Source organism: Cuculus canorus, chromosome 5, assembly GCF_017976375.1.
Source record: "Cuculus canorus isolate bCucCan1 chromosome 5, bCucCan1.pri, whole genome shotgun sequence".
In the NCBI taxonomy this organism is placed as follows: Eukaryota; Metazoa; Chordata; class Aves; order Cuculiformes; family Cuculidae; genus Cuculus; species Cuculus canorus.
The window spans coordinates 39865878-39883061 of NC_071405.1; the positions used below are offsets into that span (position 1 = coordinate 39865878).

Here is a 17184-nt window from a genome sequence, read left to right on the forward strand (position 1 = left end):
TAAAAAATACTAGCTGTGACAAAGTTTGCTTCCAATCAGAACATGAGTGAAAAATAAAAGTGAGACTCTTACAGCCGGTGTTCCTAAGTGATTGATTTGCTACTTCCGTGTAATATCAATGCATATAAATTAGATATTTGATATTAATTTCAGGCTGTCAATCCCAACCCTATTGGAGCCTTAATTTGGACAGGTATCCCTAAATTAATAAGAACTAAGATTACCATCTCATCTTTCCCGTGTTATAATATTACAGAAAAAATGTGTTAATGATTTAGAAAGCTCAATATAGGCATAACTGAAAAAACCCAGTGCAATGTTTAAATTCAGAAATATTTATAGAAGTAGTTGTCAGTATTACACATTAAAAATGCTTTTCCTAAAATGGCCCTTTTTAATATTCTTTAGACAAAAGTATTTCGATAGAGCTTCCTATCAAGAATGGATCAGATGCAACAGTATCAAGGAAGTATAAGATGTCCTGATGAAGGAATTTATCTTTATAAATAAATAATAACGGCAATAGTAATGCTACATTCATACTGAGTTAAAAAAAATCACACACAGCATGTAAATCCTTGCTAAGGCTTTCAACCTAAGAAAAAAAAAGTCACTTTTTTTGCAAATGCTGATTTCCCTGCCCAACAGAAACCTTCTCCAACTCTTGGTCTTGTCGATTCATTAATGTCTTCCAGTGTTCAAAGAGCTCAGTCTCTGATTTCTGAATGTCCTTGAGTGTTCCTTCTCTCTGGATGTTACCATCTTTCATGGCAATTATCTAAAAAGTTAGAAACACAAGCGGTAAGATAAATAGCCACATCTCTCTATTTATTTCAAAGCTATGTTACTGTGCCTGGACAGAATTTTCTCTTTTCTTAAATAAAGTATATTTCTGTGAACAAATCAGTCTTCTAAAAAGACAGCAAAGTCATCTCTTGACTTTATCCCCTTTACTCAAGATGCTGCAAAACCAGAAACTTTCCAAACTTTATGCTCTCAGAAAGGAAGGCTGCTTTTAAGTAAGAAAAAAGAACAGGGTCCCTGTCAGCAGGCAGGAAAGTGCATTACTCTTCCTAAATGTAAGTAATTCGCAGGATAAGATTTCAGGGTTCTCTTACCTCCTGAAATGAAAACGCTTTTAGCAACACACTGTGCACAGCATGTTTTGCCCTCATTCAGGCAATTAGATTTGAGCATGCTGGCTCCACCGTCTGCTTGATATCGTGGACCTGATAAGGAACAGCTAGGGAATTTGAATTCCTAAAGCTTTTAAAAGCTTAAACAGGGGACAGAGTTCAGGAAATTAAAAAAATCATATACGTAAGACAAAGTCTGAAGGGTGCGTTTTCCAGTTTATATCAGTGTAACTACATTATATACACAGTGTAACTACCTTCACTTCAGATGTGACAAGCAGAATTGGAAAATGAGGCGTGTGGACTGTAAACCCACGTGACATCATTAGAAAACACTTAATGCAGTATTTATTTTTCTCTCTCCCTGGAAACTCAGAAATTTCCATGGGCCAGGGATGAGGAAATTCTCTATTCCTCTTACTGCTAAGAATTTACACAAGACAAAAATAAAAATAAAGCAATCAAGTATCTTTTTCTGGTCAATTTATTCAGGAAGCCTGTAATTGGGCTGGACCTTGAATTCTTCCGAGGATTTTGCTACAAAGATTTTGGAGGACCATCACATACTTGAAATTATAGTTTTATTTAAAAATCCTTAACAAAATAAAAATTGCTGCTACAGTCCATTGGGCAAAATTTGCTAAGGCTTAATGAGACCTGTCCTTATAAATAAAAACTGAACTATTTCTTAATGAATATTTCTAAGTTCTAAATTTAATACAAATCCTTCCAGTCTACAGGATGTTTGGAACAGTATATTTCATAAAGCTGTAACTCAATTAGAAAGTAATAAAAATAATTCCCACAGAGTATCTCATAAAGCAACAAACATCTAGAAGCAAGTCTGATATTCCTAACAAAAATGAAAAAGATCATACTGATTCAAGGCCATAGTTGTGTGTATTTAAAAAAATGCAAATACAACAATTGAAAACGCAGTTGAAAAAGAGAAAGCTAAAATGGATCTCACAGAGAGGGGAAGAAGGCAGAGAATTTCTGTATCTCAAGAGACACTAACTAGAAAACCAGAACTGTGTTGAGAAGTGATGTAGAGCTGAGTGACAAGGTCACAGCAGACACCACAAAAGATAAATGCCGCCCATCAAAAACATGATCAGAACAAAATTAATGTCTGCCTACAACTTCACAGCAAGCCAATCAGAAGAAGAGAGCAGCTGAAACACGATTATTGTTGAGACAGAGTAACAGCCGCTATAGTTTGCGCAAGCTGCAAATGAGAGAAGTCCCGCTAGGAGGCATAACTGCAGTCATCAATCCTTGTGGGCAAGAAGACCTATGATGTTGTAGCTGAATAACAGTAGGAGGACTAAGCTCAAGGCCAGCGTGAACCAATGAAATAGAAGAAACTCCAAAAAATCAAAGCTCGTTATCCTACTTAATTTGCTTCTTTGACATTTGCAATTGTAAAATGTTATAGAAAGTATACCTCCAATTTTTCAGTAAATTTCCAGATATATCAAAGAAACCTAACAAAACAATTGAATACTACACATTTCATAAAATTTTGCCAACACACAAAGGGTAAAAATGTTCTTGATACATTATGTACTAGGACTAACCACAATGAAATACTGTTTTTTTCCTTGTATTTTCATACACTTCAATACCCACAAACATACCTTTTTCCATGACAACAGTGACACATTCCTACTAATGTTCCAGAGGCAAATACGTTACTCGGACAGTTCACTGTTTTGAAATTAAAAAAATGAACAAGATTTCCCAATATACTGTAACTAATGGTTTTGGAAACTCAATATATTTTAAATGCAGCCTAGCTGTATAAAAATCCAGCCTATTTTGGCGTTCTAAGATGGGAATCCCAAAATTATGGCACTCCAAACTCCCAGGCTAATTTTCAAAATATCTTTACTATGTCTCTTCTCACTAAACGATCACTTGGAGAGATGAAGCAAAGGCCTTGTTTGTAGAAAGACATATTCATTCCATATTCTTGCCGCCTCTGAAAAAAATGGGAGGAGCTTTCTTACCCAATCAGCATGGGGTAAGTACTGCAGCTTGTGAGTTACTAGCACAATGGTCCGCTTGTCTTCCCGCAGCATTTTCAGGATTCCTTCTTGCATGAGATGGTCGCTTAGGTGGATATCCAGTGCAGAAAATGGATCATCCTGTCATGAGGAAAAGAGGTCAGCTTTTGGAGCCAGCATTTATTGGAATTAATGAAAGTGATGGATCTTAATACTGGTAAAATCAATTAGATCAATACAGACAATCAGAAAAGGCCATCAAAAGATCAAGATTGTTCTGAGGAATGGTTTTCTTAACTGTCCTTTTGCAGCGAGTAATCAGACATACAGTAACACTAGCTGTGTAAATGCTATGATTTTCTGAGGGTTTCCAGGAACTGCTCCTCTCAACAGATGTGCCTCACAGCCTACACAACTGCAGTACATTGTTTCAGTCAGACTCAAGACAATACAGCAAAGTATGCCTATGGCATATTTCTGCTCCAGGGAGAGTGACAAAGAGCACACTTTTATTTCCCTTGTACATAATTGCCTTCTGATTTTTATTGATACATAAATCAAAACCCTATGAACAAAGAATCATAAAAGGAGAAATACTCATCAGTTTGATGACTCTGCTCAGACGCTTAATTTGCAACTTAGATTATATTACTGAATCAACAAATTATATGCAATTAATTTAGGTATAAACTAATTCATACTGTCTATTGGAGGGTTCGTTTACTTACTTCCATTTATATGGAATTACAAATCTATTATTCCTGCATGCACTACCAGTACTGAGTTTAGGATTTATTTAGTATTATCATTTTATACTATGGAATGTTTAAATGGCTGTAAACTGGAGAGGGGCAGATTTAGACTAAACATAAGGAGGAAATTCTTCACTGTGAGAGTGGTGAGGCACTGGCACAGGTTGCCCAGGGAAGTTGTAGCTGCCCCATCCCTGGAGGTGTTCAAGGCCAGGTTGGATGGGGCCTTGGGCAGCCTGGTCTGGTGGGAGGTGTCCCTGCCCATGGCAGGGGGGTTGGAACTAGATGATCTTTAAGGTCCCTTCCAACCCAAACGATTTTATGACTATGTTACACTAACACCAGGATTTCTTAAAAATCAAATTTTGTTTTCTTTTGTCCAGATGTTTGCTGACAAAGTAGGGTTGAATTTGAATTAGCTCTGCTTTCTCTGAGCGACATCATCGCCAGCAGCTAGTTATGGAGAGATACAAGCAAAAAGGTGAGTGCTTTAGAAATCCCCTTGAACTTCTATTCCTTTCAATTTTGCAACAATTTATACTGTGACTGCATTAGATACTTCACTACAGTTGCTTTCATGCAACAATACTTTGGTTTCTACAAAACCAAAACTGTTTGAAATCAACAGTAAGATAAATTCTAATAAATCAGAGCATCGTAAGGTCAAACACTTAAAAAGTGCTTTTGAAACACTATAACTTCAGATTGTGGCACATAGTTTATTCTCAACAAGGTATGTGCAACCGTGTGTGTGCTGTGCTCACTGAGCAAGGATGTGTGTTGTCAGCTTTACTGTTATACTCTTCTGATCTGGCATAGACTTATCTATCATTCTGAGCCCCAAGATTGTGCACAGCCACTTTGTATACAATGCTGTACTGTAAATGCCAGCTCAGAGAACATGACATTGCACCGTGGAGTCAGGCAAGACTGGTCATTAAGGCATCACTCACCATATATGATTGTAACGCTGCATTGATTACAAAACACCTGAAAAAACCCAAGTCCGACATATGACAAATAAAACATGCTGGCTGGATGTCATTAGGAATAAAACACGTAATGAATTATCACATAACCTTCATAACCTTTTTTTTCATATCTGCAATGACCACAAGAAGTTGAAGGAATATGAAAGGTTATTGAATATGAGGTGTATGCCTGTGAGAGAGAAGTTTCATAAGCATTTGTTTTCCAAAATCAGTTTTAAAAGAACCAAGCATTTGCAGATGCTAACACACAGGATACCTGGTTATTCTTGTAAGATTAATAACTGGGAAAAAGTTTCTTGCTAGATGCTTCTACATTACCAAACCATAAGAGAACCTGTTTAGGAAGGAGATTATTGAGTGTCCTGCACAAAAGGACAAAAGTGACAAAACAAAGTTGCAGCCCAAGACTAGATATGCTAATTTGTGGCACCTGGCCCAATTGCTTTCTACTCTCCTACATTCCTGTCATTTCTTGGAGATGCCCTTACACATGAAGCACACACCGACCAGCCTAATTACAAGGAAAGGTCTAAGTAACATCCCAGACTTTTAGGGATGACCTCTAACGTTCACAGCTTTTCTAATCCCATGTGACTCGTGTCTTTCTGTCGTAACAGCTGGATTCAGAACTCCTTGAAAAACAAGCTAAGAAGGAAGTTCTAAAATGGAAAGCCAGCAAGCTCACTCCTAGCAACTGTGTAGGATGCATCCATTTTTCCACCTACTAAGTTTTTAGAGCCTGTTCTCACGTGTTTTTCCATAGCACTTCTTCTGAAGCTAGGACAGGATATGCAACAAGCAGTTCAGGGTGGGAAGACCGCTTAGTTTGCTGCAGAAAGGAAACAACCCAGACGTAGGACAACATTAATTTTAGGCCTGAGACAGCTTAGGAATTTCATGAATACAGTTGCAACTATTAAATTTCTAAGTACTAAAGATAAACACAAGGGTCAAAAAGAAATTTCAATAGACTGAGAGGGGAAGCATCAGCATTTCAATTTGTATCCTAATACCTATCTGTCTGTCTGCAGCATTTACAAAACGCTACCTACTTGCAAGCTAGGTAGCAACAGATATAAAATAAACAGTGCACATTTGGCTTAGCCAAGTGAAGCACAACATTTTGTGTGCATTACTCACAAAATACCCTAAATGCTTGCATTTTGTTCTTCTGTTTGGAGCATAAACATAATGGCACTTACTCACCAGGAACACAACATTTGTCTGCTGGTAAAGTGCTCTTGCCACACTGATACGTTGGCGCTGCCCTCCAGACAGATTAATACCCTGGAGATAAGCAGAAGGAAAACAATCAGTCAGTTATAAAAATATCAACTGAATATTCATATTCTGATTGGATTATCCACAGAAGATTTTCTGGACAAAGAGACCAGAGAAATTTTTCAGAAGTGTGGGACTGCAACGCAGCTGGGAACACAGTACACAAATTGTTAGAAAGGGCAGAAGCCTCTGCCCAGAGACATACTCCCCACATACCAGAGAGACAGGAAATGTCTAGTGGTTTGTAGTGACATAATGGTGTAGGTGGCATAGTCTACAGACAGTCTAAACTAAACTAGACTTCTACCCAAAACTTAGCCTTATGAGCCTGACTGTGTCCTGTTCTCTATTTATGTTTATAGTTGTATGTTGTCGTACTATATCAGCTCCATTATTACTGTAACGGTATAGGCTAGCTGGGAGGTCAGACCATGCTAAGGTGAACAGCACCTGACTGCTAATGTACTCGTTTTCGGCTATTAGTCCCCTGCTATCATCCTGCTTTAATTTAAGCATCCCTTCTGTGATTGACCGGCAGCTGCACAGACACCTTAAGCTCTCAAAAGCCAGCACTGCTGCCAAAAGATGCCCCACCTTCTCCCTCCCCTCCACTTCCCTCCTTCTGTCAAAAAACATTTGTTTGATTAGAGAATGAATTGGGTTAGGAACTAATCTATTTAAAATTAACATGGTAGACAGTGTGAAGTTTAGACACGGAAATGTATCCTTGTGTGGGGTGGTTTGTTGTGGTTTGGGGATTTCTTGGGATTTTTTTGTGACAGTTCCAGTATATGCCAGAGTAAATTGGTTACAAATTTGTGACTTCTGTTTTCTTTCTTGTCACTCATTAAACTTCCCTGACGTGATAAAGCTTAGTTTGCCATTGAGTAAACACTGTCCCTTTTCTAAATCAAGGGGCTCTAAAAATCTATGAATTATTTAATTTTATGTTACTCATGAAGAAACCAAAAAATTGCACTGTCAAGTCAGAATATCTGACATAGTGGCTGCAGAACTAGTCACGCATTCTGATAGCACATTTAAATCACTGAATCTCATATAAATGATGGTGTTTCCATGTTTACTGAGCAACAAGCTTTCAGACTAATGACCCAGACATACACTTAACAAAAAGATTACCTTTGTTGCCAAATAACCAGCAAGATTTTAAGAACACAACAAACTAATAAAACCCCCTCTATATATTTTAAACAAAAATAGAAGCCTGTAGCTGTTTACTGACCCTCTCTCCAATCTGGGTTTGGTCTCCATGAGGGAGAATGTCAATATCAGGCTGGAGAGAACAAGCATCAATTACTGCTTTGTACCTGTGGAAACAAAAAAGGTAACGCAACCCCCACATAGATACTGCTAAAGAAGCACATTTCCTACCTACAGAGGAACAAAAATTAACCACCTGGAAAAATCACACAGTGGAAAACATATTTGTTAGCCACTAATTGTTCTAATAGGATCTCTTTCAATTACAGGCAAGTAAATAATACTTTAGCTAAGAAAAAGCATCTTACATCAGCTTCCCAAATAAAAGTATTTAAGAGTTAAAACCAGGCAAAATAAGCACAACTTCTTCTATTGTGTATCTTTCTACTGTTTAGCATTTAACTTTTTCCATGCCCAGGGCCTTTGTTTCTTGTTTCAATATCCAAGAATGATGGAAAAATGTGTGTAGGATGTGAATACATAGCTAATAATTTCTTTTAAGGGCAAGGCAGACAGAATGCCAGCAACTTCTAAATATTTCAGAATGTTTTTAGACTCTTTAGTGGGCACTTACACTGAATAAAAAGGCAGCCCTTTTATCCTTCACAATGTACTAAACACTGAAACTGTGATAAACAGCATTCCCACTCCCAAGCAGCTAATGTCCTTTTAAGACAGTTAAACTAGCCAATTAGGTGCAAGAAGAGAATATTGTATGCTAAACACACACAGTTCTTGGAAATGAAAATGCTTCTACACTTCAGCTCAAGCAAGTCTGAACTCTGTCCCTTCTGTCCTTCAGGAAAAACATGGTCAAAGGGGGACCATGCAGAACTCGAGGTCTTCTGTCACGTTCAGGCAGGTGCAGTACATTTCTTACTGGAGGGAATGGGAATCCATGCATAAACTGATGCCTACACAACTGCACTATTAAGGTAAAAGGGGAGTAAAGCATGTAACAATGCTGAAACCTGTTACCTCTGTTTGTTAAAAGGGCTTTCAAATGTGATATTCTCTTCCACTGTGGCATTGAGCAACCAAGGCTTCTGTGATGCATATGCTACTGATCCTCTTTTCCTAGGGTTAAAAAAAAAGAAAGACATCTAAAGACTACAGCAGGTGTTTTAGGAAAAAGAAACTGGTAATAAATCTTAAAAAATGCTGCCTTTCACTTCTTTTCTTTAGGATAATCAATAGCTCTCCCACCAAGGAAATGGTAAGATGTTGAACTTCCAACAGAATACTGAAATTGTCCACCTAACTAAATTTCAGGTTGTTCAATCTTTTTCTGCTGTGAGGTGTGTTTTGGAGAGGATAGTGCAGTAAAGCTCTCTCTTGAGCAGTGTGGATGGCAGGAAGAAAATTACCAAAGACTGAATCCCAGCTCTGTTTGGATAGACTAATAAAAAAAATGTATAGCAGAAGACTAGTTTCAGGAGGGATATTCTAAAAAGAAATTTTTAAGGTGTTCAAAAAAACCCCATCTCCACACCTGCACAAGGCAATCACTCCTCCCCCTCCCCCCCATTTATTTTCTTCATTCGAAGAAGGGAACTAGAGCCATAAAGTAAATGTGTAGCCAGGGGTAAAATCTTTCTATGAAATCAAGAAAACAGAGGAAAACATTTGCTAAATTTTCCCCTGTAGAGTTGCCCCCATACTGTACCACCAGAGGAGACAATTTATCAGGTAAGGTCAACAGGATCTCGATACTCATATTTTATGTCATAAGGGTTATTATTATTATTTAAAAATAAAAGTATCTGCCTACTAGTGAAACAGTGGTGCTTTTGTTGGCTCTTGTGCACTGAGGATCTGAGTGAGACAGAACTGGGAGAAAGGAAATGTTTTTTATTAGAGTCGCTGATACTGCTGGGAAACTCAATGGCATATCAATGTTTCTCCAAGAAAAAGGCCAAAACGGGTCACATGCCTAAAAGCATATCTGTTTTCTTTCCAGCTCTATCAGCTAATCCAATAAAGAGATAGAACCCCTCACCCAAACGTAGCCTTTGTCTGTTACACAGCCACTACAGCAGCCTCTTACTAGTTGGATCTAAATACAATCCAAACTATGGGCTGCCAAAATAGACCAGGCGCTTTATCTTTCTTTTTACTAGAAGATAGGGTCACATGCCCTATTATTTTTTTTCAGGCTTTCACCAAGCTTGCTTAGAAATCATTACAGGATCCAATTTCCTGTGGTGACCTGAAAGAACACACAGTTACACTATTTTGCTAACACGCTTCGAAGTTCAAATGTCTGATGGCTCATTAGAATTTAATTACGCTTTATGAACTCCCTCTATTGGAAAATGAAACAGAAACAAGGAAAAAAAGAAAAAAAAGACAGAAAAAAAATCCCATAGACAGCCCAGCCCACAGTCCCAAAACCTAATTCAAAGAGCATTCATTTCTGCCTCAAGAGGGAAGCATTTTTTTTAATTGGTATGAAATTCTCATCCCAATATCTGAGAAAATATTGCTCTGAGTATTCCAAGGTGAACATGTATTCCTTTCCCCTCACTTTCATTACTTGAAACTGTACCTTTGCTGCCCTTAATTCTCAATGTGATTGAAAAGTTAATTCTGATTTATTTTTTAAAAACAGTAGCAAAGTTTTGAGGAAAACATTTTTATAACTTGTCAAACTTTATACAAGTTTTGTATAACAAGAAAATCTTCTTATAACTTGTAAAACTTTGTAAAAAGCGTTCTTTTGTTCAATGAAGATAGGGGCACTGCCAGTAAGACGCCTTCCATGCTGAGAACCAACACGATGTCAGGGAACAGCATTCATGTTTGGCTTACATTCTACTTTTAGGCCATTGGTGGGAACTAAATACTTCAAGAAATCTTGGAACAAGCAATGTGCTTTGTAATAGAATTTAGTAAACTACTCTAAATTAATCTTAATTGCAAATTGACATTAGGATGACATATCAGGTCAGATCATATTTTGACATAAGAAGCTTACAAATGCTTGATCGTATGAGAACTCTATTGCAAGTTTACAGTGCTTCTTACAGTAAAGAGGCAATCAAACAAAACTTTTTTACTTTTACAAAACAAAATCGTGAGAAATGTGTGGTCAAAAATCCAGAGAAAAAACTTTTGGAAATTGGGTTGTGCAACACTTTCTCTGAAAGCCTGCCTTAAGCCTGCCTAAGGTTTCACACTTAAAAGACTGAATGCAAACAAATGGCTTAGCAGACAAGCACTTATAAGGAATTTATTCTGCAGGGGGAAGTACTTGCCTCCTACCTGCAATGGAGTTACCATTATAATGGCAGAGGAAATAACGTTGCAAAGACTTTTCTGGGGTTTTTTGGATTGATGACTACAGTTTTATCTTGATTATTTCGCACAATTCACGAATTTCTAATACCAGTCAACAATTAAAAATCAACTCTTCTCCAGCTAAGAGAGAAATGTGTCCTGTCCTGTCCTATAATCACAGAATCACTAGGTTGGAGACCTTTGAGATCACTGAGTCCAACTGTACCTGTCCAATACTAAACCATATTCCTAAGCACCTCGTCTGCCTGTCTTTTAAATACCTCCAGGGACAGTGACTCAACCACCTCCCTGGGCAGCCTCTGCCAGTGCCTGATAACTCTTCCAGTGAACAAATTTTTCCTAACATCTAACCTGAACCTCCTCTGGCACAACTTGAGGCCTTTCAGGCAGTTGTAGGCAGTGGCAAGGTCTCCCCTCAACCTCCTTTTCTCCAGGCTAAACAACCTGAGTTCCCTCAGCTGCTCCTCATTAGACTTGTTTTCCAGCCCCTTCAACAGCTTTGTCGCCCTTCTCCGGACACACTCCAGGACATCAGTGTCTTTCTTCTAGTGAGGGGCCCACAACTGAACACAGTATTTGAGGTGCGGCCTCACCAGTGCCGAGTACAGGGGCAGAACAACCTCCCTGGACCTGCTGGTCGTGCTGTTTCTGATACACGCCAAGATGCGATTGGCCTTCTTGGCCATCTGGGCACACTGCTGGCTCATGTTCAACCGGCTGTTGACCAGCATCCCCAGAATATAGTATTACTGCATGAACAACAACAAAAAAAGTGCTTCCATTATTTTGAGCTTAATGGTAGGTAACAGAACACCCAGATACAGCCAGATCCGCGCATTCAGGAGCATACTTCTTTGCTGTTAATAAACTGCAAAGGTCACTTGCTTGTTTGTACTTCTAAATCTTGCAGTAGACTGCATACAGAGACAAACTATTTGCCTGCTAAGAAGGAACAGCTGATTAAAGGCAGACACTCCTGAAGAACATTCACAATCACAGAATGGCTGAGGTTGGAAGGGACCTCTGGAAGTTCCCGTAAGTTTTTAAAGTGGCGTACCTGAATTCTGTGTCAATGGGAGACTCTCTCTCTGGGCTGCAGAAAACAAACAAAGGGTTTGGTTTGTTTTTTTTTAAATTAAATGATTTCAGAAAATGCAAATAATACATGAAAGTATTATCATTATGTTGTAATTAAAAGTACAACAAAATGACTGTATAACCGAATTAAAACTCAAATATACTAAAACTACGTACTAGGTGATCTTGACCTAAAAAGAGTATGGTTGAAGCTTTGGTTTTGAGAAGTGCTAAACAACCTTGTAGAAAGTATTCAACATCTATGAGCAAATGCTAAAGACCTCACAAGACCTTGGCTTAAAATATTCTGTTCTGAGAACACCAAATATGTTCTACGGGATGCTAGTGCAACAAAAACATCAGACATATTCCTACAGCTCTTACCCAACATGACTAGGATTCTCAGAATCTATGATAATATGGGTATTTGTTTCATACAGTTTAATATTCTTTCCTATTTTTTAATATGCTCATCATACTGTTGTGCATGTTATCTCACTGTTTGCTGTCCATTCCCAAACAGTTTCAAACATGTGAATGTCTAATTCTGATCATATTTCTCATGTAACTTAATGGGTTCAAAGGGCTTTACTTTAACTCAGCCCAGAAATTGCCATCTCTCTTATACAGGAAGGACTCTGAGATTTCCAAGAATCTTTACCACAAGGCTCAGTCATTAGATAAGTGAAACTCCCTCTTGTACTACACACAGATGGGAGCAGAAGTTTTGCAGGACTAGGTCTGACAACCAGGGAACAAGTCTGAGAAGTAAGGTAAATGGGACAGAAGAGGCTGGTAAGTCTAAAGAAAAGGCAGTAGAACAGGTGGTGCATCACAGAAACAAGAAAATATTCTGGTCGGTAGGAGGCTCATGGTATAGCGCAAGTCAGGAAAAGAAACATCATGATGTTTTTCCTTTGCTGATTTCAGTAATGAAGTTCTCACTGACTTCAGCAGGGATAGGATTGCCACTTTTTACAAGGTTGACTGCTCTGGAGGTTTGTGTGCCACATTAAAATGACCACCATCTCAGAAAGCTTTGCTCTCAGTTGATTTCGTAGATATTCCCAAAATCCAGGCTGAGCTACGTTAGTCTGGCAAAAATAATTTCTATGCAAGAATCCCTTGCCAACAGATGGACTAATCTGCTACTCCCCTCACTTCTCAGTTTGTGTGTGCCTGAAGAATGCTAGGTGAGAAAATAAAATTATGACAGGATGTAAAAAAGTAAGAGAAAAATTTGCCTTAATAAATGATACCTGTAAAATAATAATTGATAAGATCATTTATGTATACCATTAGGGAATAATTTGGTTCAGTCTTAATTTAAGAGAAGGATTTTCAAAGACATACAGGAAAGTTTGAAAATTGTATCCAAAATCACCAAACAGCAATGTTTTCATTTATTTTTCTAAATCACATAGGTGGTTTCAAAAACTGCACCCTAAGCTAATTAAATGTAGTGAAGGTGTCACTGATTTTCAGAATTCTGACTCTGAAAATCTTAAGCATGGATTTTGGAAACTTTTTGTTCTTTCTATTGCAATTGATTTAGTAGGAAAGACCAATAATTGCATACGATACTATACCTGACCTCTTCCCCCGTCTCACTGTCAGAAGTGCAGCTGCATCACAAATAGAAAGCAGAGATTATTTACTTAAGTAAGCACAGGCAATCTACTCCAGAAAGAAAAACTATTAAATTCCACTTAGTGCACAGACAGCAAACAGTATTTATCACAAAGCTGCAGCACAACATCTGTTCTTTCTACACAAACGGACTTGATTTTAGCAGTTAAAAAAATTTGTAGACAGGTTTTTTGGCTCAACAAATAAAATCACCACCATTCTGTCCTGAAGGTGCTAACAGAACTGAGAAGTCCTAATGTGGCAAGAATGCAGTTGCATTTTCAGGGAAAACAAACTGATTATTTGTGATACTGTATTTTTCCAAGGCAGTAATTGCACCTATGCAGCATATAACAGGTTAGTTTGAACCCCAAATCCCAGCTTCAGTTGACTTGCAACATGCTGTATTCTACATCAGTCCTACCCCTGGGGGGATGCACCTGTATAAGTAAGTACGGGCAAGTATGAGACACAGACAGGTTTTGGTTTTGCTATTTTTGAACATGAACTGAGATGTTCACAGAGCTGTTTTGACACAATTGCTGGCCATACTTATTACTGATGCTAAATTCAGTTCCATTGAATAGAATGAGAAACCTGTGTGTGAACCGATATAAACAAAATCAAAGAACAACTAAGTTCTTCATGCTTTAAAGGGAACAATCTTATTAACTTTATGCTAATACCATTTGCTTATAAATAGCCAGGAAAGAAAACAATACCTGCAGTTCTAAAGGTTGGTTTGAGACACTTCCAAAAAGTCTATGCATAGTAAGCAATGACTGTATCTAAGTTCAATTTACTCTAGAATCTGAGAGAGCCAGCCAGGCACCGGTATCTTTATTCCAATGGTCAGTGTACCAAACAAAGCTTTTCCACAATCACCCACACTCCACCGGTCTTTAGTGACTGTGTGAATTCAGTGGCACCTTCTCCAAAACCCCTCCATAATAATATCAACCTGGTGCAATGTAATCCTTACAGAAACTATCAAGAGGCTGTGATAGGTAATATCTTTTCCAGCCCTCCCATGCACAATACAAGGACCCTGAACAACAAACATTGGTTCCTGCTTCATGTACCACCCAGAAGAAGGTCAGGCATCCATTCTACCGGGGAACACTCTGATAACTTGCAAAAACTAGTCCTTGTGCATGACAGCAACCCCCTTTCCACTGTGCTCTTTTCCTGCACCAGCCTGAGAGACAGGCAGCTCATATTATACATGCAGCTTATATAATCCATCAACGGAGCTCAAGAGGCAATGGCAGGATCCCTCATCACTAGCACAATTTATTTGTGTCTACTGCATGTGTGCAACTTAGCTCCAGTTTCTACTCGGAAACCAGGGCAAAGCACCATGCTCACAGGACATAAATTGTTCTCAGAGAATAACATGAGGCGCAGCAGTACACAGCAATGCCCTGACTACTCTGTTAACCATCTTCTTTGCTATGCAGCCACAGGTGCCACAACCTTCATGCAAGTATTGGTAGATCAATGTTTCTGATCTGTTTCTGTTCTGTAGCGGGAAAAAAAAAAAATTCTCCATTTGGAGTTTTAGCTCAGTCGTTTCAATCCACTTTTTCCCATTTTGACTTTGTTTTATCCTTCCTCTCCCTCTTTTCCTCCATACTCCTGACATTTAAGGATACATTTATCTCCTATGTATCAGGAGTATGTCAGAAGTAGTGTATGTTTGATAATGAGATCTAAATCTAATTTTTCAAAGTATGTCTGAAGATGCAAATGTGTCTACTGAGATTTTCAAGCCTTCAGACTACTATTTCCAATTTAAATAAAAATAAAATTAAGTACCTGGATGTTTCTGAAAATCCCAGTGAACACATATTTATAAAAATCCATGTACTTTTTAGGTATCAAAATAAATTTTAAAATATTGTCATTTGATGAAAGCAGTCAACTCCGCATTGAGCAGACAACCTTAATCCAGCACTTCCATCACATTATATAAGGACTCTAGATTCACATGGAAGTATACACGTCCTGTTTAGAAACAAATGACAATTTTGTTTGAGAAAACTATTTTTCATTTCATAATATCAAAACTGGTATTATTTGCTCCAAAAAGACTTACACTATAAACTGTTCCCTGAACTATTTAAAGTCAGATACCACCCAGAAGAAATTAGCATGACATATACTATAATTATTTACTCAATAATCAGTCAAATCAATACTATTTGCCATCTGTTCAAAATGTAAACAAAAATCTCTCTATTTTTGTTAATCTCTAACCACACCATAAAATATTTATGGTGAGATGCTCTCAGCCTGCTCTGGACAAGGGGCAGTAATCTGAGCTGGATCTTCCAGGTCCACACTGTAACACAAACAACAAAATAAAATCACAAATGAGCCAGTGCTCACTTCTGATTAGATGATTCCTAGTTCAGGGATAAATTAGGTTTCTTTTCTTGAGGTTTTGAAACAAATCATTTTTATAGCAACAAATAAAGATGATATGCAGCCAATCGTCTTTTATCACTAGAGCATGGAGGCACAGAGGAGGGAAATGACTAGTGCAAGGTGTTCCACTAGACCAAGGGAAGGGCCAGGAATAGAATCCAGATTTCCTGAGCACCGAGTGACATGTCAGCAGGATGTATCCTTCATCTTCATATCTGTGACCCTGGAGGAAGGGAAGGGGAAGGAAATTTGGAAGGAAATAATTCAGGACTATTCTATAATGTGAAGGACTGAAGCCAAGCATTTGTCTCAGTGAAAGAGCTCTAAAAAGGATCCTACTTACTTTGATGACATTTTACTGCCTCAGCTAAGGCTATGAGCTTTGCTGATTACTTGATAAGTCTACACTCCTTGAACCTGAGATAACGGTGCATGTACCTGGTCAGGCATTAGTATTTTCTTATCAAATTAAGGAAGCTTTCCTCTGATAGCTTTACAAGACAGGTGTTCAGCCTACACTGACTGTATCTATCATTCTGAGTAGACGAGTGGACATGGCAGCAGCTCTGAAAGATGAGACAAAACCATAATCTGTCCCAGTACAGCCAGCACTTACAGTGCCAAGATTGTTTCAGCCACAAGCCGCATATCTGACAGACAGCGAAGCAAATGTGATAACAACTGAATTTTACCTTGTGATACTTTGGCACTTACAGAAGACATGAAAACCAGCTCTGACTTTTACTCTTTCATGAAGCACATACTTCTAAACAAGTGCTATTTAAAAACACAGTCTGATCAGAACCATCGTGTCATCTGTTTTAGTTTAGCATCAGACATTCAAATTGCACTTCTTAATCATGTTATGTCATTTGTAAAAAATTACAGCCTTGCTGAAATGAAATTAGTTCACCTAATAAGGCTGCAGGGATCCTGTATGGCTCCTCACCATATTTTGATTTTCTGCTTAGGGAAGTATATCATCACATTCTGGAACTTTGGCTCCTGTTCTCGTCTCCCTCATCAATTGTTTCTCTAGGTTCTTCTAACAATTTCTCAAGCTCTACCTACAAATAATTTTTTCATATCCCAAAAGGCAAAGTGTGGTCTGTATAGCTAGGAAGTCTAGTACTGTGAAATAAACAAGCCCAAAGGGTTCACACGCATTGATCAGATAGTGTAGTAGAGATGGTAGTAATTTACTGGAAACCACATACAGGAGTTGCAATGCAGTATATCACCTGTCACTTAATTTGAGGGCCAAGACACCAAGCCCCAATAGTACAGCTGTAGGAGTCCAGTGGCTTTTTTTTTCCTCCATTCATGCGAGCACAAAAGTTAGCACAAGTATAATCTA

At 38.2% G+C, this 17184-nt stretch overlaps 1 protein-coding gene across 2 annotated transcripts in view; it reads right to left on the reverse strand.

Annotated features, from left to right (window-relative positions):
* Positions 1-17184, reverse strand: part of ABCC8 (ATP binding cassette subfamily C member 8) — a 77280-nt gene that overhangs the window by 19462 nt on the left and 40634 nt on the right. For both annotated transcript variants that reach the window (XM_054067250.1, XM_054067251.1), the window contains exons 17-23: positions 13358-13393; positions 11749-11784; positions 8370-8468; positions 7414-7498; positions 6096-6176; positions 3149-3286; positions 653-778 (exon numbers count right to left, since the gene is read on the reverse strand). In XM_054067250.1, coding sequence (XP_053923225.1) covers positions 653-778; positions 3149-3286; positions 6096-6176; positions 7414-7498; positions 8370-8468; positions 11749-11784; positions 13358-13393 — 601 coding nt within the window. The remainder of the gene's footprint in view (positions 1-652; positions 779-3148; positions 3287-6095; positions 6177-7413; positions 7499-8369; positions 8469-11748; positions 11785-13357; positions 13394-17184) is intronic.